The 23,217-nt window shown below is 45.3% G+C and overlaps 1 protein-coding gene across 2 annotated transcripts; it reads left to right on the top strand.

Annotated features, from left to right (window-relative positions):
- The first annotated feature begins 799 nt into the window (after positions 1-799).
- Positions 800-22,791, top strand: OGT (O-linked N-acetylglucosamine (GlcNAc) transferase). Of its 2 annotated transcripts, none has more exons than XM_075259086.1 (22): positions 800-927; positions 6,767-6,917; positions 8,461-8,704; positions 9,821-9,889; positions 12,460-12,576; positions 12,771-12,850; positions 13,039-13,234; positions 13,617-13,757; positions 13,844-13,944; positions 14,029-14,182; positions 14,972-15,073; positions 15,220-15,399; positions 15,513-15,671; positions 15,808-15,897; positions 15,996-16,121; positions 17,595-17,765; positions 18,221-18,337; positions 19,789-19,956; positions 20,098-20,250; positions 20,425-20,677; positions 20,882-21,005; positions 21,692-22,791. In XM_075259086.1, exons 1-22 carry the CDS (start codon positions 891-893, stop codon positions 21,864-21,866), a joined length of 3,108 nt encoding a protein of 1,035 aa, XP_075115187.1. In that variant the 5' UTR covers positions 800-890; the 3' UTR covers positions 21,867-22,791. The 2 variants fall into 2 exon arrangements, with proteins under 2 accessions (XP_075115187.1, XP_075115186.1); XM_075259085.1 differs by having other exon boundaries at positions 811-927; positions 6,737-6,917.
- The last annotated feature ends 426 nt before the right edge of the window (positions 22,792-23,217 follow it).

The following is a 23,217-nucleotide window of genomic DNA, read 5'->3' as shown; positions in this document are numbered from 1 at the left end:
GGGGTCTATGGTATTAGGACCATTATTCTGTATGGGGGCAGTGTTGGAGATCAATATCTGGGGGGGATTAAACTGTGTGGGACATTAGAGGGAACATTAAAGAGTCCAACCACCTTTACCATGTCAATGGCCTACAGATAAGCCATATCAGACTGTATATAATATATAATGGCGCGCGCTGGTGTCACAGCTTTATGTCTAGAAGCAAAGCCATGACGTCTCCACGTGTCAGACTACTGACTGTAATGGCTTCTTATCAGGAGTTCAATGACCTGTTCTTTAGATGGAAATAAATGTTCTGTATACTTTGTTCTCCTGCAGGTGTGAACAAAGCCTTACATGTTTCTAACCATAGCATTATTGGATACAGAAATAACAATGGAGCTCATGTGTGACTCAGGTCCGCTTAGATGAGTCATGATCTCTCTCACAGCTATCTAATTTTATCCCTTTCACACATCACATCATGCGCCATTTTCTGCACACTGTATATTTTACAAGTCTACGTCATGCCCTATCAGCTTCCCACAACAAAAATGGCCGCCCGAGCTCTCGGCTCCCACACTGAAGGCCTCGGGGCGCATGCTCCGCCTTTTCTGTTTGTCGCATTGCACTGGGCGGAAGGATACTATGCGTTTTTGACTCGCAAACATAACACTTAAGATTGGAGAATCTCCCTTCATTACACTGTTGGGTCACTCACGTCTTGGAGACGTTTGTTTCTCGCCATTATTCTCAGAAACCTTTTCTTTTTTGGAATAAGTAACGCGCACGCGGAAGGAGACCACGCCCTATTTTTCCTGGCTGTAGATCCGGTTTTACTGCTAGGCGCCATTTCAGCTTACGGAGTGAGGCCGGAGCAGGATTGTGCGCGGACTCTCGCCATCGACATGGCTGCATCAGTGGGTAGCGTGGCCGATAGCACAGGTAAGATCATGGGACATGGCTGCTTGTATGTGCTGCGGTGTGACCGGGGGTGGGCTGAGGCGGGGGATTGGGGGCTACGAGGGGCTCAGGGCGGGGTGTCCGTGTAACAAAGCGGCTGGGGCTTCATTGGATGGGCAGGAGACATTGTGCGGGGTGCAGGCTGCTGCATGGACTGGGGATGGCGCCCTAGAGGCAGCAGAGACACTGTGCGGAGAGGAAAGCGTTAATATATTCTGCTATGTCTGATCTGTATACTGTGCAGTGCAGTCTATATACCTGCAGGGGTGACACCATATATGAATGGAGGCTAAAGGAGCTGGGTATTGGGGGGTAATCTGGTTTATTGTGTACATGCCCTATACACAGACACATATACTGTGTGTGTGTATATATATATATATATATATATATATATATATATATATATATATATATATATATGTATGTATATATATAGTTCATGCCATTGCAATGTAATGTGACCTGACACCCCACGGGCCCCATTATTGCAGAGATGGTGGATTGCACCCACTACTTCCTACCCCCCAGTCCCTTCTGGGGGCAGAAGGATTGAGGGCACAGAATGTAAGTTGGCGTCTGAGCCTTCGCCACCACTCGGCTGTGCCAAGGTAGTCATGTGTCTGTTTCTCCTGACTGGTGCTGGACCCGTTCTAGAGGAGCCCATAGGGTCCAGTTTTTTTAGGGGGTTTATTCTGGATACACAACAAGAAATGCTCCTGTTCCTGCCATGTTCTAATGGCTTCTTCTAGTGCCGGTGTACAGGCATATATACATCTAGATCTATGCACACACATGTATGTCTAATATATGGACTCCTAGTATATCTTCTCTTCTCAGCTTATGTGTGTCTACGTCTGTAACATATTACTCTGTATTATCCTGTATCTGTATTACTATGCTGCTGTAACACGCTGAAATTTCCCCAAGGTGGGACTATTAAAGGATTATCTTATCTTATCTTATATATATACATATATACACACGGAGTGGCCATATGTTCACTGCCGCTAGCCAAGGTGATGGGCTTTGTTGTAGCGCATAAATTACTGTGAGTTGCAAAATGAAATTCATCACAGTTGGATTATTTTGCAAGCATCCTGTCATGGTTTTGGCAATATGGCCGTTGCAGCGTGCCCACGCTCCCTTGTATTAGCTGTGCTGACTATAACAGGTGTTGTGGCCTATGTCACTATATACTGTATATGTCACTATATAGCGCAGCCTGACATCAGTCTAGTCTCCATCCCTGACGTGTGTGTGTGTGTGTGTATATATATATATATATATATATTATAAGTGGTTAGTAAACCTGACACCATTCTGGGCTCTGCATTGTTCTGTTCCTCTGTTATTCCTCCTAGAAATATACGCAGGTTGTGGCGTTACCCGCTTTCCCTGATATATGATGACACACCCTACAAGTGAAATTATATCTCTCCTTTGACAATTTATTCCTGAATTTCTTGGAAGGAGGTCCCCGCACTGAACCTTGTGTGCGCGGGGTCACGTGCAATGTATCTTCCAGGACAGATACCCGGCATCAGTGTCTGTCATCTGCCACCCTCGTCTCATGCCGCTTATCCCTTGGGCATATTTATAATGGAAACTAATTTTACGTGAACATGACCTAAGCCCAGCGATATCTACAGATGCTTTGGGACTCTTTGAGATGCAGACTTGTAGGTGCCCCCGAGAGACGTCTTTATTGCATTCACTTGTGCTGTTGTGTCTGTGTCGCTGGGGGTCTCAGGACAATGTAGGAGAAAACTGGAAAATTCGGTTTTTCCCCAGCCCCCTGGAGATGGTTGTGATAAGACTCCATGTGGGAATTGTAGGTTTAGTGTCAAAGTTCCTTTACCCATGGGGAGCTAAATCTGTTCTTGGCCCTGTATACAGCTCCTAGTGTATATAGATCACTCGTACTAGACTTAGTGTCTTCAGATCGCTGTCATCGCTGCTGGGTGGTGGTAGGAACATGTGACGTGTTCTCTCCTGACATTTGTACATATTAGCACTGTTTTCTGGAGACTGTGACCTTATAGCAGTGTCTGTACCCGGGGTTGTGTCCTCTGCACTATCACCGGCTACAACAGATTATCTCTCCTTTATTTTTATTGATATGAGCAAATATCCAGTGATAATACTGCGCAGGACGTCAGGGGACGTGTCTATAGTATGTCGTGCCAGACAATCGTGAGATGTGGAGAAGCCGTGTAGAATAGGCTTTGCCATCCTGCTGTGTAATAGCCTATGGGCAGGGCTGGGTGATTTTGCCTAAAATTTCTAGTTTATGGGTATTTAGCAATTTTAATCTCAATTTTCTTGTTTTTTGCTTAAAGGGATCCTATCATTAAAACTCATTTTTTTTCTGCCTACCACATAGAAATAACTTTAAGAAAGCCTCTTCTTCTCCTACCTTTAGATGTCTTCTCCGCGCCGCCGTTCGGTATATAATCCGGTTTTCTTCGGTAAGCAAATGAGTTCTCTCACAGCACTGGGGGCGTCCTCAATGTTGCGAGAGAACTCTCCAGCACCACCTCCATCTTCTTCAGGAACGGGTCTTCTTCCGGCAGTGTCTTCTAACTTCTAGGCCTAGGGCAAAACAGACTGCGCATGCCTGCCACAAGAAAATGGCTGCTTACAATACTGTGTAAGCAGCCATTTTCTCGTGGCCTGTGGGCATGCGCAGTCTGCTCTGCCTGAGGCCTAGAAGTTTGAAGCCAGCGCCGGAAGAAGATGCGAAGAGAGGCTGTTCCAGAAGAAGATGGAGACATCGCTGGAGAGTTCTCTTGCAGCATTGGGGACGCCCCTAGTGCTGTTTGAGGGCTGGGGCCCGCCCCCAGTGCTGCGAGACAACTCAATTTGTATACCGAAGAAAACCTGGATTTCTACCGAACGGCGGCGCAGAGAAGACATCTAAAGGTAGGAGAAGAATAGCCTTTCTTAAGGCTATTCAAACATGGTACCCAGAAAAATAGCTTTTTAATGATGGAATCCCTTTAAATCCTGTTTTAGAATGGGAGCTTACACTCTGAACAAAACCTTATTCACTTTGCAGGTCGTTTGCGTTTCCAATGTAGCCAAAAAATTGCACTTCTGTAGCCTCAGTCTAGAGCCCCACGTGGCATAAACGTCGCGGGGAGAAGAAGTGGCGTTTAGTGGTCACAGCAAAGTGGATGGGAATCTCATCCCGACTTTGTGGAAAAATCCGTGTAGCCGACACGCTGCAAATTCCAAAATTGTTTCAAGTTTTGGAAATCGCATTATGTGAATTATACCTACAGAGACCGTGGCGGTTTCCTTATAGGGATCACCGAAGCAGAAAGTCTGCAGAGGAAACCTTTGTGAACTTTCTGATAAAAGTGCTCTAGGAAAAACCTCAATGCGTTGCGGCTGCGTCTTATTCCACAGCATGTTGTCGCTGCAGGACGCCACGTGGGGGATTAGTGGGGCCCATACATATACAGCAACGTACATGGATCTGCTTGGTGTTCAATCTCTATTGACTCGGATGGGACTGAGCTGCAAAAATACCTCGTGACTAATGAGCCTGACATGGTTTCTAATAATAAAGGCCTTGAAATGTGCCTATGACAACACTGCCGTGCTGCCACATCCTCCGAGTATAAAGCTGCTATCATCTGAGTATTTCTTGCTGTATTCTGTGCACTAACCGGCCTTGTTTCTTCCTCGCTCACATGAATAGATTTAGCTGGAACATATTGTGACATTTTTTTCCCCTACGTCTTCTCTAGAAGTCCAGGAAATGTTCTCTCTCCCTTTCCCTTGTCATTATCACTCTGCACATCCACTTTCTTCTTGTTTTATTATATTTCATTCATTAGTGCCTTCAGTCCCCTAAAACTACTTCTATCCTTTGCACAGTGACCGCATATCGGCCGAGGCCCCACGTTGCCGAAACGCAGCTTCTTTTGTTGCAGATTTTGCTGCGTTTTATTGAGCCAAATTTCCCTTTCCTTTTGTAGCCATTCTTGGGTTTGGCTCAAAAAAACCGCAACAAAATCTGCATTAAAAAAAGTTGCGTTTCCGCAACGTGGGGCCTCGGCCTTATAGAGACTTTAATACTGAAGGTCTTTCTTTATTGTTCCCTATCTGATAGTTGTGTAAAGGGCTCACAGCACTGGGGCGAGCTTTGTGGCCCGGTGTTGTCCAGTCTGTAGTGGCTCTACAGAGCTGCAGTACCAGGTGCAACCACTGGGAAATACAGAGCTGTCTGCTAAACAATAAAAAGGCTGCGGTGCGACCGTATCGCCAAGTCCTTGGATGGGGGAGCCAAGAGTTGGTCCCCACCTGTCTGATATTCGTTGTCTATACTATACTGATTATAGGCCATCAGTATTCAAGTTCTGGAAAATCCCTTTAAGTTTAAAGGGATCCTCTCATTCAGACAACATTTTTTCTAAGTACCACGTCGGAATAGCCTTAAGAAAGGCTATTCTTCTCCTATCTTTCATCATCTTCTCTGCACCGCCGTTTGCCTAAAATTCTGGTTTCTCTCGGTATGCAAATGAGCTCTCTCGCAGCACTGGGGGTAGGCCCCAATGCTGCGAGAGAACTCTCTCCAGCTTCGTCAGGAACGGCCTCTTCATTCTCTTCTTCCGGCGGTGTCTTCTTACTTCTAGGCCTCGGGCAGAGCAGACTGCACATGCCCACAGGCCCCGAGAAAATGGCCGCTTACAATACTATGCAAGCGGCCATTTTCTCGTGGCCTGTGGGCATGCACAGTCTGCTCTGCCCAAGGCCTCCGGCCTTAGAAGTTACAAGCCACTGTCGGAAGAAGAGGTTGAAGATGACGCTTCTGAAGAAGAGGCGGCGACGCTGGAGAGAGTTCTCTCGCAGCATTGTGGGACACCTCCAGTGCTGTCTGAGTGCTGGGGCCCGCCCCCAGTGCTGCGAGAGAGCTAATTTACATACTGACAAGGACCGGGATTGTAGGTGAATGGTGGCACAGAGAAGACAATGAAAGGTAAGAGAAGAATAGCCTTTCTTAAGGCTATTCCGACGTGGTACTTAGAAAAAATGTCGTCTCAGTGATAGGATCCCTTTAATACATGTGACCTGTTAGTGTTGCATAGTCGGGCAGGTGGTAGATTTAGGTGGACATATTACAGTAAATGTTAGGGTGTCACCATGGGTGGTCATACTTAGACCTCAGTATAGAGTGACCCAGTAAGTTAGACCCCAGTCACACACTTCTAGTTCCATAAGAGATTCGCTTCCTTGGGGTAGACAGATGGGAGTAACACGTGACTGCAGGACCAGATACCACAGGGGGCGCCGTTGCTGTCTGCGACTATGGAGACACTATATTTTTAATAATAACTACTTGCCAAGCTGTTTCTTATCTGTTCAGTGTAGATGCCTTGAGGGAATAAGTAAGGATGTGCACATTGTCTGCAAACCATTGAAAAGCACCGCTAAGGGGACGCCCGGGCCGTATTCACACGACTATGGCAGACGTATTGGTCCATTTTTGAGGGTTCTTTTACGCCTCATAGATTTCAGTCTGAGCGATCCATACAAATCGGACGTCTTATTTTTCGATGGCCCGTCGCTCATTTTCTGTAACCGTCGCGGTCGTGTTCGGACTCCATGTCCGCTGCGTTACAAAGGCACTAATGACTTTCAGTTGCAATCATTCATTTTATTATGCATCACGTTTTAGTTTACTCCATTGTTTTTTTTCTATTTTTTTTTTCTATTTTTTTTTATTTTATTTCCATTCTCTAATTTTTCCTTTCCCCCTGGATGTTTGGTGATTCTCTAGAACCAACGAAACGTATGCTTTCCTTCCAAGGGCTAGCGGAGTTGGCTCATCGTGAATATCAGGCCGGGGACTTTGAGGCGGCTGAAAGACATTGCATGCAACTTTGGAGACAAGAGCCTGATAACACTGGCGTCTTACTGCTTCTCTCTTCTATACACTTTCAGTGTCGCAGACTCGACAGGTCAGTATTTCTGTTTTCTATATCTATGGGGGAGGGGTGCTATTGAAAGTGCAAGCAGCACCTTTCTCTCTGCATTTGGAGACCACATGGACCCCATTTTAGTCTGTTGGGTCCGCCGGTTTCCTAAGCTAACCACTTTTTTATGCAGATTAGGTTTCCCTTCAGGGGATCCCCAAACAGAAACCCATGCACAGATGTGAACCGGGTCTTATATGTGTTGTCAAGATCTAGCAAACGATCCAGCAATCCATAGCAAAATATACATGAATCCCTGCTGCTACTTGCATGGGACTGTAGTTTGCTGCAGATTTTTAGTTGCTGAGTCTGCTGCAGAAATCGACGCCGTGTCCATTCTCCACGTGTCAGACTGTACCTATAGGCCGTATGTACTTGTATGACTGCATTGAAGCCTGTGCCAGAAAACGAGTAAATGCTGATGATTCAGGTCGGGCCAGTGACCCTCTCCACACTGTATCTGGGCTCACTCCCTCCCAGAAATGTGGCCAAGGTGTGGCAAAATTAACCAAAATGTCAAATGCAAATGATTAAAATTATGATCCAGGTTTTCAGTAAGGCTGTGTTCACATCGGCGTCATTCGTCGTCTCCCCTAGAGACTCCATCAGGGTAACTGCCGAAAATCAGTGGACAAAAAAAAGTGCTGCGAGTCCGGTTTATCCAAAAGACTAAGGCTAAGGCCTCACGATATGGAAACGCAGCTTTTTTGTTGCAGATTTTGTTGCGCTTTTTTGAGCCAAAACCAGGACTAGACTAAGCAGAAGGGAGATAAGGACTCGTTCACACGGGGGGCGGATTTTGGCATAAGGAGAGCCGCGTCACACTCGGGTCAAAACCCGCCTGCCACGACTGTCACGGTTTCCCCCTCCAGAGTCTGCTCAAATGAATGGGCTGACTCCAGAGGTTGCTGCCGCCAGGCAGTAGCCGCAGTTCGGTGATCCTGAAAGGGCAGCTCACAAAACGCTAGTGGTCTCCATAGACCACCATTGTATGGGGGCGGATTTTGAGGCGAACTCCGCTGTCAAAATCCGCCTCCTTGCCCCCGTGTGAACTAGCCCTAAGAGCTTTCTATATATTTCCAATTCTATTCGTAGCCATTCTCGGCTTTGGCTCAAAAAATCACATCAGAATCTTGAGGGTTTTTTTTTTTGCTCCAGCACAATGTATGGACCTCTTTGAATAACACTAGTGGTTTTTGTAAAAAAAAAAAAAAATCACGTTGCGTTTTTTCGGCCTTCCATTGACTTCAATTGGCATTGGTAGAGCAAACCACCGACTGTCAGGCCACCATTTATCCACGGCTTCATAAATGACTCTCATCAAATCTTGTTAGATTGTTTTTCCATTATTCTGGTCTTATGAAGGACCTGATGATTGGAGAGAAGCACACGTATGTGAACACATCCTAACTTTTCCCAAAACTGATGTGGATTCCAAAACTCCACAGCCCTGCTGGAAACTATAACAGGGCCCACCGTACAGAAGTGTTATTTTGTATTTAGTTGTCCGTGGCCTTGTCTTTTGCAGGTCAGCGCATTTTAGTACACTGGCGATAAAGCAGAACCCACTACTTGCAGAAGCTTATTCCAACCTGGGAAATGTCTATAAAGAACGAGGACAACTGCAGGAGGCCATTGAGCACTATCGGCATGCACTACGGCTGAAACCGGACTTCATCGATGGATACATCAATCTCGCTGCTGCTCTGGTGGCAGCTGGAGACATGGAGGGCGCCGTGCAAGCCTATGTGTCAGCTCTTCAGTACAATCCTGTAAGTCACCTCTTGTAGCCGAGTGTTCATGTATCTTGTGTTAGGGGAAGAATTCGGAGGAATGAGAAGCTTCACTGGACAGAAGACAGAATCTCAATTCACTTGAATGGGTTTGTAAAGTGACCGTCCCTGAGCGTCTTCTGACTCTCCGAGGCGAAACCGTTTTCTTAACCGGACACAAAGTTGGACATGCAGGACTTTGTGTCCGATTAAAAAAAAAAACAATACAGTTTAGCTGCAGAGAGTCACATGACGCTCACGGGCGGTCACTGACTCCCAGGTTTCCGTCTCCTGTTCAGTTTCTCCCACAAAGTGGAGTCCGGGCGCAGGTGTGAACCCGTCCTTGGATGTTATCCACATGCCCATGTCCTATTGTTTTGTCCATGGTAAATGGCTCCAATGTGCATAATATTGCAGACTGGAATGGGTAAGGGCTCGTTCACATCTGCACCCGGGACTCCGTTCTGCAGGTTCCCGTTTCCTGCACAAAACAGAGCAGGAGACGGAAACATGCCGGCAGCTTTCCAAACCTATTCATTTGAATGGGATTGAAAAGTGTCCGGCTGTGAGCATTTTATGCTCTCTGCGGCGAAACTGGTTTTTTTTTTAAAACCAGACACAGAGTCGGACATGCAGTACTCTATGTCCGGTTTAAAAAACGGTTTCGCCGCGGAGAGCTCAAAACACTCACGGGCGCTCACGGCCGGATTCGTCATGACAGGTTTCCATCTTCTGCATGCAAAAGACGGAAACCTGATAACGGAGACCGGACGCTGGTGTGAACCCGGCGTCAGTGACTGGTGATACAGCAATCAGAATAGGACGTGTACTGAGTTTCACAGAACAGACACCTGGAGCCATAAATGGATGTATGCATAGACCCATTGACTTGTCTGAAGAGAACAATGGCTGCTTGGGACACAGAAGATTTCTTTCTATATTTTGCAGTTTTCATTGTATTACGAGATAATATAGGGGCAGAGAATTATTTGAGGACGGGCCTAAATATTTTAATTGATCATCTTCTATACCTTCCAGTTGTTTGCACGCGATCCGCTTTATCTCTTTTGCATTTTCTTCCCGTTTGTAAATATATCCATTTTTCTTTCTTGCCAGGATTTGTACTGTGTGCGCAGTGACCTGGGTAACCTCCTTAAAGCCCTAGGTCGCTTAGAAGAAGCCAAGGTACGTTCTGGTTTTGTGCCGTTAAACTCTTCTATTGCAGCATCAGTGCACTGAACCATCAGTCGTGCCTCAGTTTAGCTTTATACAGTGTTTACTGCGGTGTGTTAATGGAACGAGGCTGTAAATTAAGAAGCGCGAGCCAAGGCGTATAGCGGAATGTGCCGCCCCTCCAAATACTGGGGCGCTGTCCGGCCGTTTTTGGTAAACCCATGTGGCGGTTTTCCAATTTGCAAAGGTACTTCTTAATTCTTGAATTGTCAGCCATTTTCCAATTGGTCTTAGTCCACTAGGTCATCTCGGCTGATGAACTTAGAGGCACTACAAACCCCCTCCCCTAAACCAAAGAGCCCACTTCTTATTTATTTATTTTTTTAACTCCTCTGTTCCCGCAGTACATGTTTCTTCTTTATGGAAGAAAGGCTGTTAGAGAAAAAATACAAAAAATTAAAATAAAATCAATCTGCGTTTGACTGCTTTGCCATCGTAAAAAATAAGATGGCCCATTCACGAAGGATTGAGGCTGGTTTGTATTAAGAAAATGGACTGATGGAAAGAAAACAAATGGTATATGAAGGTGGCTTCTAGCAGTTATGGTTCAGTGAAAACCCATCATCACCCAAACGTTATTTCAATACGTTTTACAGCTTTGCACTGGGTTGCGAGCTGTAACTGTGGATTCCTGCAGTCTTGTTACAAGCCACCTTGTGCGACTTGCGCCGCCGCTAGGGAAAGGAGTTGGGAGAAACGTGAGGCCAAGCGTGACTGAGCCTCTGTTACTCCAAACCCCACGCGCATGCAATCGCATGGAGTGTTAATGAAGCGTAGCTGTCCGCTTGCAAGGAGACCTTTACGGTAGGGTGATCTTGTAAACGGTGGGAGTTCTCTAGTCTTAAGTGTTAGTGCCTAGACCTGAAATATTTTCGACGACGCGGTTCTCCGCCCAGCAAACGGACAGCTAACCCATTGCACTTCACCGCTGCTTTAGCGTCACTTGGCCTAGGAGCAAACCGCGCCCGCATAGGATGCTGATTTTTTTTATTTCAGACTTCTGGAGGCACCTAGTGTGAGAGACTTTTCTTTGGCAAGGAAATGAGGAAAGAAATCTTGAAAAAATCAATATTCTGACTTTCTTTGTAATCAGTGCATTTCCAATATCAAGCCAGCCGTTTCCTGCAAATCCAACCGAAATTTCTTGTTTTCGTCATTATCCACCATTTGAGAGCCTTTCTTCCAGCCATGCACTCTGCCACCACCCCCCTGCATGATACAACATGAAAAACCAGCTTTGTCCTTGTCTAAATCATAGAGCATATCCAAAAAGCATTTCCCTTGCTTTGTTGAGATCTTTTACTAATGATATTGTTTTATTTTCTCTCTTGTTTTTGGTTTTTTACCACTGATATTGTATTTAGAAGGTTTCAGGTGGGTGAAAACTGCTATGCCATGCGTAAGGTGCCTCGCTGAAGGGAGCTCGAGGCCTGGATCTAGGCAGACATGCACCTCCTCCTCTTCCAGCAAGGAACGCACCGAAAAGTCACATGAGAAATATGGTAACGGGTTTGTAACTGCCACAACAAAAAAAACCATTTGCTCCATGCCTGAATCCTTCTGTCTTGTGGCTTCGAAAAATAAAATTAAAAAAAACGGCTTAAAATGTTTTATTTACAAGCAATTAAAAGTACAAAAAAATAAAAAATGCTAGACCAATGGCCACAATTCTTTAAAGGCAAAGTTATACTATAGAAGAGAGATTGGAGCTAGTTGTAGATGTAAGCTTCTAACTCTTCCAGATGTTCATTATTTTTTTCCTTTTTTATTTCTTCTTTGTTTGGACTGAATCGTTTCTGCTCCTCATCATGCGCTGTGAGCCTGCAGTAACGCAAAGGCGGCGCTGCGGATTGCGCCTCGCGTGGGGAGGAATCCGAGTGGACAGTCAACTTGATGTTTAACCCGTAGCGAGTTCAAACGTGGGATCAAGGGTTCGGCTACGTGCGGATGGATTGGGATTTATTCGCCTCCCCCCTCCTTGTTGTTACTCGTCCCGTACACTGGGTCGATGCGTCAGGTTGGCCGTTCACTTTTGCCAGCGCGTGTGCGATTTTGCGGCAATAGCGTAGTATTGCTGTTTAGCATGGGAGCGCTTGCGACTTTTGCGCTTGCATTACAGGGACCTAGACCTGCTTGCAGTCTTAATCATTTCTGGTTTCTGTGCCGCCGTATGTTTTGAGGGTAAGGCTATGGGTCGGTGCCGCCGTTAATGCGGATGAAGGAAAGAACATTTGCCTTCCAGTCTCGTTCACGCCATATGGCCACGAGTTACAATGCAATAAGTCCAATTAGTAAAGTTTTTTAAATTTCCAATGGCCTAACTCAGAAATGGTTGGTTGCATTTGGGTGTGGGTTTGCGCAGGCGTAGGATTCATCGACTTGCGCAGTGTTTGAGGCGCTGGCGAGCCTATGCTGCAGGTTCACTTTTTGCGGTTTGGAGAACGTATTCTAACATATATATTTTTTTTCTTTTCTCAAAAATCCCGTCCTTCTCTTCCCTTCCTTTGCTTAAACCCTTCAAGGCTTGTTACCTAAAAGCAATTGAGACCCAGCCAAATTTTGCCGTTGCATGGAGTAATCTGGGATGTGTATTTAATGCACAAGGAGAGATCTGGCTTGCAATTCATCATTTTGAGAAGGTTTGTAGCACCTTGTATCTGCTTATACTATACGCTGCTATACTACAGCACATTTGACGTGAAAGGTATACACTGAACTGGGCAAGTCCACTACATAGGAGCGTGTCTATTCTATTAGCCGTATAGAGCTTGCTACTACCTGTGAGATCCTTGCTTGGCAGTAATATTTGATGCTTTTTTTCATTGCTTTGTAGGCTGTAACTCTTGATCCTAATTTTCTGGACGCCTACATTAATTTGGGGAATGTCCTTAAAGAGGCTCGCATATTTGACAGGTAACTTTCAGAAAGCTGGCATTTTCCACTGCACTATTCTGTATATCACTGCATCATACCACTGTCGTTACTCCCATTCCTGCAGACACAAACCTCCTCCCCCTTACACCAATTACACAAGGTTGTACACCATTTCCTTATAGGTTTTCCTTTGTAAGTTGATGTTTTGTCTTCTGTTTGCCTTGCAGAGCCGTTGCAGCCTATCTACGAGCTCTTAGCCTCAGCCCCAATCACGCTGTGGTTCATGGAAACTTGGCTTGTGTTTACTACGAACAAGGGCTTATCGATCTGGCCATTGACACGTACCGAAGGGCTATCGAACTTCAACCACATTTCCCTGATGCCTATTGTAATCTTGCCAATGCTCTCAAGGAAAAGGGCAGTGTAAGTAGAGCGAAAATGTAGCGGCTTTTCATGGATTCTTAAAATACAATTCGCAATTGATTTAAAAGAACTTGGCGGCCAATACTTTTATTATGCCTTTTGTTCCCACAAAACAAGTTATCCCTATCCATAGGCAGGGGATAACTTGCAGATCTGTGGGGGTTCAACCCCTTAGACCCCAACAGAGAGTTGGGCTGGTAGGTTGACCCTGATTCTATATGGAACTGCTGTCGATAGCTGAATGCTTTCTGGTAGCACCATAGAACTGAATGTAGCGGCCACACCTGCTTGACCAGCGGATCCATTCCTGCTTTCGTGATTCCAGTGATGTATTATTTATTCTTCCAAAATATCCTTTTGAAAGTCTTGCGTTTTTCTTAAGGTGGTTGATGCTGAAGAATGCTACAATACTGCCCTTCGCCTCTGTCCAACCCACGCCGATTCTCTGAATAACCTTGCCAACATCAAGCGAGAACAAGGAAACATTGAGGAAGCTGTGCGTCTCTATCGGAAAGCTCTGGAGGTAGGCACTGAGCATTATCTTGGGTATACGTTATAATCTTCCTTTTTACGATTGATCTATAAAACACTGAATGTTTTTCATGTCAGGTCTTCCCAGAGTTCGCAGCCGCCCACTCTAATCTGGCCAGTGTTCTGCAACAACAAGGGAAACTTCAAGAAGCTCTAATGCATTACAAAGAAGCCATCCGGTAAAAGCAAATATGAGGGAAAAAGTTAGTAAAAGCATATTAGTGTGTGGGGCCGGATTTCCTAATAATCCCTTTTCTTTTCAGAATCAGTCCAACATTTGCTGATGCTTATTCCAACATGGGTAACACATTGAAAGAGATGCAGGATGTCCAAGGAGCGTTGCAGTGCTATACCAGAGCAATTCAGATCAATCCGGCATTTGCTGATGCTCATAGTAACCTGGCATCCATTCATAAGGTAAAGGGGGGGGGGAAAAAAAGCTTAAAGGGATCCTATCATTCAGAACAAATTTTTTGTCCCCAACACGTAGGAATAGCCTTAAGAAAGGCTATTCCTCTCCTACCTTTAGATGTCTTCTCTGCGCCACCGTTACGTTGAAATCTCGGTTTTTGCTATTATGGAAATGAGTTCTCTCGCAGCACTGAGAGCGTCCCCAATGCTGTGAGAGAACTCTCCGGCACCGCCTCCATCTTCAGGAACGTCCTCTTCACGCCTCTTCTTCCGGCGCAGGTAGTGACACTTGTAGGCCTCAGGCAGAGCCAAATGCGCATGCCCAGACGCCACAAGAAAATGGCCGCTTACTTACTGTGTATGCGGGCATTTTTCTTGTGGCCGTGGGCATGTACAGTCTGCTCTGCCAGAGGCCTACAAGTGTCATTGTCTGCGCCAGAAGAAGAGGTGTGAAGAGGACGTTCCTGAAGATGGAGGCGGTGCCGGAGAGTTTTCTCGCTGCATTGGGGACACCCCCAGTGCTGTTTGAGTGCAGAGGCCCGACCCCAGTGCTGCGAGAGAACTCATTTGCATACTGACGAAAACCGGGATTTCTACTGAACGTTGGCGCGGAGAAGACATCTAAAGGTAGAGAAGAATAGTCTTTCTTAAGGCTATTCCTATGTGTTAGGGACAAAAAAATTGTTCTGAATGATAGGATCCCTTTAACAATTGCTTAAAATGAGATTTACATGGAAACATTTGGCCTGTGAATGCGTGGCTGACTTACTCCATGTAAATGTCTCCTCTCCTTAGGACTCGGGCAACATCCCTGAAGCCATTGCTTCATACAGGACTGCTCTGAAGCTTAAACCAGATTTCCCAGATGCATATTGCAACTTGGCACACTGTCTTCAGGTAACAGAATTATTATTATTGTTATATTTTTTTTCCAGACTTGTGAGCATGCAAAATCATATCTAATGCTCTGTAGAGATTGAGCCTGCCACAATTTTCTACTCAATGACACTTTACCATATTGTTTTCCCCAATGTATCTTTCAGATTGTCTGCGATTGGACGGACTATGATGAGCGGATGAAGAAGCTAGTCAGTATTGTCGCAGATCAGCTGGATAAGAACCGACTCCCATCTGTACATCCCCACCATAGTATGCTGTATCCATTGTCTCATGCTTTTAGGAAAGCCATTGCTGAAAGGCATGGAAACCTGTGCTTAGACAAGGTAAAAACTGTGATTTGTGAGCTGATTTCTTCCATATTCTTCACAACTAAAGTGTCACTGAAATGTTGGGCGGCTGCACGTGGTCAATACTGATCTGTATCATGTGGTTGCAGATTAATGTTCTTCACAAGCCACTTTATGAGCATCCAAAGGATTTGAAGGCCAGCGATGGAAGACTAAGGGTGGGTTATGTGAGCTCAGATTTTGGAAATCACCCTACGTCTCACCTGATGCAGTCCATACCCGGCATGCATAATTCAGATAAGTTTGAGGTAAGAAGTAACAATGTTTATCTCTCCATTATGGCTTTCTTACATTGTCTCGCTGTTGTGTTATACATGATCCTCTAATCGGACTTGGAGGTTTAGTTTTGTACTTCTTCATATACATTACATTGTATTTTCACAGATCTTCTGTTATGCGCTTAGTCCTGATGATGGTACAAACTTCCGTGTCAAAGTCATGGCAGAAGCAAACCACTTTGTTGACTTGTCGCAGGTGAGGAGTCTTGTTACGAACGATAGATAGATATGATTTTTTTTTCTATGTTCCATCTGATTTGGATTATCTTTTAAATCTAAAATTGCATTTTCTAGATCCCATGTAATGGTAAAGCAGCCGATCGCATTCATCAGGATGGAGTCCATATTCTAGTTAATATGAATGGATACACCAAAGGAGCACGCAATGAGCTTTTTGCACTGAGAGCAGCACCCATTCAGGTGTGTAAGCAGTTTATTACAGGGTATTCTGTCTTTTTTTTTATCTAACAGAATAGATTGTGGAATTACAAAAGTGATTAGCAATGCCATGTTTATCAATGCTGCCACTTTTAGGCCATGTTGCACGTTGTCCTCTTAGTCCTCAGTATTACCGAACCCTGTAAAAGGATATAGGGTGCACATTCATAGACCCTGACGGGGTTGTGGGGTGTACTTTCTGACCTGAAGTGTGGCACAGCCCAACAGCACCCTAACTATTCTCATGTACAGCTCTTATTAATCCAATTAAGGCCATTGTGCCATTCACACTACTACCCCTGGGTTTCCGTCCTAATCCCTGGGGAAACTGGACAGGGGATGGCTTGCCTGCAATCAGCTTTAAAACCCATTCATTTCAATGTATGACTTTGTCGGAGAGGCTGTATACGGGCACTGGTGGTTACCTTTAAAATGTCATTCAAATGAATGGATTTTAGGCTGGTCTTACACGGTCGTAATGTAAGTCTGCAATTGAGGGTTTTCAGTTGCGGACACATTATACTCGATGTGGCCTCTTACACCACCGGATATTTTATCCATGGTGTGATGGGGCTGCAACCGTGGTCCGCAGTTTATAGAACATGTCCGTAATGGCCGTGAATTGCGGCACTGCACGGACTCACCCATAGAACTCTATGGCAGGACACGGACGTCTGCGGAGTCTATGTTGTTGATTAGCAACTTGCGGACCGTACATTCATTACGGTCGTGTAAGACCAGCCTTAAAGCTGACGGCCGGCAAGCCGTACCCTGTCCAGTTTGCCCAGGGTTTAAGACTGAAACCCTGGGGCGGACAGCAGCAGTAGCGTGAACGCCCCCTAATGGTACGGTGTCACTCTGATGTCTTTGCGACTATACTGCAGAGTACGCAACTGTGTCCCCACACTGGATGTCACGTTGGCTGGGAGAGCATGCCTGCACAGCCCCTTCTAAACGGATCTTCCAGTCCTCAATCAATCTTTTATACTGATGGGACACTCACAGAACAGACATTGATAACCTAACACTCGGCCCCCACACAGATCAGCTGTTGCAGAAGCTTCTGGGTGAGCTCCACCTCTTATATTAAGTGCAGCATTGCAGCAGCGCCATCCACTGGCTAGCAATAGTACTGGGGGAATGCAGTGGTACTCCTATTACCATACTGCACATGCCACCCATTCACTGCAGTAGCTTCCAGCACGCAGAGGCTGCTGTATCAGTATGGAAGATTGAGTTGGGAAAAAAACGAAACCTTTTTAATAGTTTTAACTGTTCATACGCTTGGGCTCCTCATGAGGGAATGAAATGGCTTTTATTCAGTGTAATTCTAGGTTGTATATATATTGTATTCTTACTATGGCTCCTAAGTGTAATAAAGGTGGAAATGGGAATGGATTTTTCTTGTTATTTAACCCTACAATAAGTAATTGTTTGCATTCTGTTGACATTAAGGCTATGTGGTTGGGATATCCCGGAACGAGCGGGGCGCCATTCATGGATTATATCATCACTGATAAAGAGACCTCTCCAATTGATGTTGCTGAACAGTACTCGGAGAAAATGGCGTATATGCCCAACACTTTCTTCATTGGAGATCACGCCAATATGTTCCCTCATTTAAAGGTACAGTAGATAAGTGTTATCAACTTAGCACAGAAACCTTGTCTTTCATTGGTCCTGTCTAAAAGGATTGGCCCAGGCTTTAATGTTAACCCCTTATCCATATAGAGGTAACATGGTGATCAGTGGAGGTCTGACCACCAGGACAACCACCAATCTCAAGAATGGAGGTGGAATGCAGTAGACTAATAGTGTCAAGTGGGCGGTCCTGACAGTGATTGACAGCTATCTCTGTATGTACAATCACTGATGGAACTGCCCATTGGACTCCATTACTCCTTCCAGTCATAGAGCAGAGACATACAGGACAGGTTACACTGACTCCTTCCTAACAGCCCTATATACCCCTGCACTATGACATGATGCCTGCAGATATCTTGTAAAGCTCCTCCCCTTTAAATTTGATATTTGTAGCTTTTTGTTCTGCTCAATTTTTTTTCTTTATTTGTTCCTTACAGAAAAAGGCAGTGATAGACTTCAAATCCAACGGCCACATCTACGACAACAGAATTGTGCTGAACGGGATAGAGTTAAAGGCATTTCTGGAGACTCTTCCTGATGTAAAAATTGTAAAGGTGAGACCGTACGTTTTGGGATTAGAAAAGTAGATTTGTTCATTTTCTGTTATCCTCTGACCAGTGTCGTCCCAGTTGCTGCAGTTTTTGTTGAAACTAGAAAGAGATTTTTGGCGCTCGCGTTTTTGGAGGTGGAGCAAAAAACATGGATGAAGGAGCGTACAGGACTGTTCATGGATCCAGTATCAGGATCCGTCTTAAATCTTATAGTTTTGGCATTATGAAGCCATTATAAAATATAGACCAGCGCTTCTGGTGTCGTATGTAGGATAAGTTTCTCAGACCATAGACCTCACCAGTGGAGAATGCGGTTGGGATTGACCTGTTTATGTGCAGCTGTTGTTTTAGGCCCCACGTTGCGGAAATGCAGCTTTTTTTTTTTGTTGCAGACTTTGCGCCGTTTTTTTTTGAGCCAGGAGTGGCAAGAAAAGCAGTGGAAAATAGTATGATTGATACTGCTTCCTTCTCTTTAATCCACACCCGGCTTTGGGTCACAAAATCGCTGCAAAATCTGCAACAAAAAAAAGCAGCTTGTCCGCAATGTGGGACCCCAGCCTTAAATTGGTAATGCTGGGAATTGGTACAGGTCGAGCTGTAGTCTTTAAGGGTAAGTTCACACCTATCCCGCTCTGAGTCCTGACCAAAAAGAAATCAATGGGAGCCGCTCAGGAGTTTTTTCCGGAAGCCGTCTCTTCCAGCTCCCAGAAAAAAAGAAACGACATGCTCATTCTTCAGGCGGAGTCACCTCACGATTCAGCCTGAAGACACTCCCAACTAGGTCCATTCATTAGGCCTAATCCGGAGCGGAGTGCATGGCTGGATGCCGGTGCATTGCACCAGCTTTGTCGTGGTTACCCGCTGAGGCAGCGTTCCGGATCAAAAATCGCCGTGTGAACTTTACCCCAAGATTCTGACCTTTCCTATTAGTGTTGGATGATCGAAAAATAACCAAAATCAGATATCAGCCAGGATAACTGGTGTGATTTTGTTCACGTTGGTTATTACATTGTTTGTGAGGTTCCACCTGCAGTTTCAGTCAAATTAAACGCGACTAAACCGAAACGGCTATTCGTATACTCTGAGACCCCAAAGTATAATGATTGGAGGTCCAGGGGAAGTGATCCAACATATTGTGTTACTCGCTTCTCCTGGAATCCGTCACAACACCCTGCTGTCCTTTGACGTCAAGTAGCCTTGTGACACAAAGATGCAATTTTTGGAAATTCTTGGTGCATGAAATGCATATTAAAGTCCAGCTGGGTGGAGAAAAGCGCTGGGGACCTGCAGTGTTTCAGAATAAAACCTATTTGCTAGTATCTCTTTATGTCGGTGGTTCCGGCAGCCTGAATCTCCTGACAGCTTCTCTTTCACTCTTGTGATTTACCATTGACCACGGTTTTTTGCTTCTGTTCACGTTTTTAACATTTTGTTTGCTTGTTTCCTTTTTGTAGATGAAAGGCCCAGAGAGCGGAGACAACTCTGATAGTAACTCTGCACTAAACATGCCGGTTATCCCCATGAACACCATTGCAGAAGCCGTCATTGAAATGATCAACAGAGGACAAATCCAGATAACCATTAATGGATTTAATATTAGCAATGGCCTGGCAACAACCCAGGTATGTGTAGACGTCTTCTCCTAGGTGCTGAGCGGCCTGGACTTTCTTACAGAGGCGTTTCCTCTTCCTTTTTGTACAAATAACGTCAGTGCAACATTTTATTCTTTTTGTGTTGAAACCCGTGTGTTTGCTTTTTCATAGATTAATAATAAAGCGGCTACAGGCGAAGAGGTTCCTCGTACCATCATTGTGACCACGCGCTCACAGTATGGCCTGCCAGAAGACGCCGTGGTGTACTGCAACTTCAACCAACTTTACAAGATTGATCCTCCCACTTTGCAGATGTGGGCAAATGTAAGTAGCTTAGGGGAGATGAGGGGTTGTCTATATCTAAAATAACCTATGGCAGTCTCCTTCCTATTAGCGGTTCCTTTGGCGTGGCTTCTATAGACCTTTCCACTCTTCTCTGTATAGCAGCTCCGGAGAACTTTGTCCTCATTTTAAAGTTTTCTTGTTCTTCCATTTCAGATTCTGAAGCGAGTCCCAAACAGTGTCCTGTGGCTGTTGAGGTTCCCTGCCGTAGGAGAGCCAAACATCCAGCAGTACGCCCAAAACATGGGGCTGCCCCAGTCCAGAATCATTTTCTCCCCAGTTGCACCGAAAGAAGAACATGTCCGAAGAGGGCAGCTGGCTGATGTTTGTTTGGATACACCTTTGTGTAACGGGCACACCACTGGAATGGATGTCCTTTGGGCAGGGACTCCGATGGTCACTATGCCAGGTAAGCGCAATCTTCGATTTGCTTTGTGATTTTGATGGTATGTTTACATCGCGTGATAGATCTATATGCTGTCACAAAGATTATAGTGATTGATCTGTCACCAGGGTTCCCTGTTTTCTGCCCAGAATTCTCAGTGGAGCGTTCTGTTGCCGCCTTAATTCCCATCATGTAAACTTGTATCATTTTGATTGTATTTGACCGTAGGTGACACACTTGCATCTCGAGTTGCTGCGTCTCAGCTGACCTGCCTTGGCTGTCCAGAATTAATTGCTAAAAGCCGGCAAGAATATGAAGATACAGCTGTGAAACTGGGCACCGACCTAGAATAGTAAGTAATAGAAGGACCAGAGCAAATTTGTCAGCAGTATCCAATTGTCGCAGCCTGTTCTCCACTTACCAAGCACAGTGTTGCACGTTGTATAGTGATTGGGCTTTGCACAGCTGCTCAGCCTTATTCACTTGAATGGGACTGAGCAGCAAACAGGCCATGTGATTGATGAACATGACATCACTGGCTGTAGAAGAGAGAAGTGGTGCAGCTTCTAACAGCTGATCGTCAGGGGTGCTGGGCTGTTAGGCAGTCCATGGACTAGTACTGGGGGCGAGGTGGGGTGCACCTCACAGTATAGTGTCATGGCTGGGCAAGGAACGCCCACCTTTGAAAGTACAGTGCTATGGACGAGTGCAGTTGAAGAAGAGGGTGGGGCGGGCGGTCCTCATAGTCCAGCTGGACTGTCAGGAACGCCCTTCTGACAATGGGCACAGATCAGCGCCGAAAGTAACAGCACCGATATCTCCAGCGCTGGGGCACATCATGGGATAGCCGAGATTGTGCTGAACTCCGCGCACTGTCTGCTTTCTAGCGGTGTATAAAACCGCATGTGCAGGACATGAAAGGTGCATTGTAGCCTGTTATAGGCCATTGGTCCCTGGTTAAGGGGCTGGAACATCTACTAACTGCACCTAATGTCATTCCACTCATTAATGCAATGTTTTTTTTTTTCTTTTGCGCAGCCTGAAAAAGATCCGTGCGAAGGTGTGGAAACAAAGGATATCCAGTCCCCTCTTCAATACCAAACAGTACACGATGGATTTGGAGAGATTATACTTGCAAATGTGGGAGCATTTTTCAGCCGGTAACAAACCCGATCATCTCATCAAAGCCGTGGAAACCACCGAATCCGCGTAACCCGAAAAGACCTTTTCACACGGATCTTCTTTGCTATTACGTTCCCACAGTGACGTCATCTGACTGGGGAGACATTAAAAATCGTTTGTTGTTTTTTCCTTTTTGTTTCTCTCGCTAAACTTACAGGGAATTTCACAAATCGCCATTCAGAGTTACGACTCCGCGGACACTTTGGGAATTTTTTATTTTTTTTTTTTTAGTTTTTGTCTTGCAAATATGCCTATTTCAAGTTTTGGGGCTTTTAAACATGAGTTTGTTGTGCGTCCGCTCGCTCGAAACATTAATCTCGGCTTGAATCTCGTAGCTAACTGTGCAGGTTTGAAAGAGTTAATATCACGAAGCATCATTAATGGTGTTCTAGTCCTTTTTATAGGTTTTATAAACCACTCGTAGCCTTTTAATGTCTGGCATTTGTTTACAAGCAGGCCCATCTGTGTGCGCTTTGGTATAAATGGAACGTCCTCAGAAATGTCTCCCTTCAGGTATCTGCTTGATTTTTGACACTTACTCAGCCTGTCTTCATCTTAACACCCCCCCCCCCCCCCCCCCCCCCCGAATTATCCCAATCCATTGTCACCCGTACAAATGGAAGCCGCGCAGCCAACGCGAACCGTGCTGCGGTCCCGTGGAGGAGTGTGAAACACGCAAACTGCACATTGATACCGTGTCCCGTGTATTTAATGGACTCAATGACCTATATTCGGTGTATGTACTTGTACTTTTGCACGCAGTGGACTCCTTGAAATGTTGCTCATACAGAAACTTGATTGGGAAATGTTTCATCCATTATTTTTTTTCTCATTGACCTTTGTATGGATGTAACACCTTGTTTGTGTGGGAAATAAGCATGTGCTACAGATTAGATAAGTTAATATGCCTCTGCACATCGCCTATTTGATTTAATAAACCTCAGTTGGCTATTTCAGCTGTACGGTCGTCACTTTTTATTTGTATGGATTGGAAGGTTTCTTATATGTTCAGTAAACGGTGAAGATTTACATTTGTTTTATTGCATTGTGTTCTTTGCTGTATATGATTTACTACATGGGCCAGGATTCTGTCTTGGGCCCGGTTCACATCTGTGTTTGGGGACCCCCCCCCCCCCCCAAATGGAACACAGAATGCAATAAAAAGCGGTGAGCAATGAAAGCACATGGACCCTATAGACTGTAATGGAGTCCGTGTGTTTTCTGCACGAATAATGCAGAGAGAAAAGTGTTGCTTGAAGTATTATTGTCTCCACATGATTCATGCGGAAAAAACACAGACCCCATTGTAGTCTATGGGGTCCATGTGATTTCACTGCTCACCACTTTTGGGAGGGGGGGGGGGGGGGAAGGAATACCGAACG

Source organism: Leptodactylus fuscus, chromosome 11 (genome assembly GCF_031893055.1).
Source record: "Leptodactylus fuscus isolate aLepFus1 chromosome 11, aLepFus1.hap2, whole genome shotgun sequence".
NCBI classification, from domain to species: Eukaryota; Metazoa; Chordata; class Amphibia; order Anura; family Leptodactylidae; genus Leptodactylus; species Leptodactylus fuscus.
This window is presented reverse-complemented; position numbering and strand designations above follow the sequence as displayed.

What these genes read in the sequence shown, in the direction of transcription:
- OGT (XM_075259085.1), top strand. Translation starts at nt 891, where the DNA reads ATGGCTGCATCAGTGGGTAGCGTGGCCGATAGCACAG. An exon ending in CAGTGTCGCAGACTCGACAG is followed by an intron (nt 6,918 to 8,460) that starts GTCAGTATTTCT and finishes TGTCTTTTGCAG; the next exon opens with GTCAGCGCATTTTAGTACAC. An exon ending in CTGATGTAAAAATTGTAAAG is followed by an intron (nt 18,338 to 19,788) that starts GTGAGACCGTAC and finishes TCCTTTTTGTAG; the next exon opens with ATGAAAGGCCCAGAGAGCGG.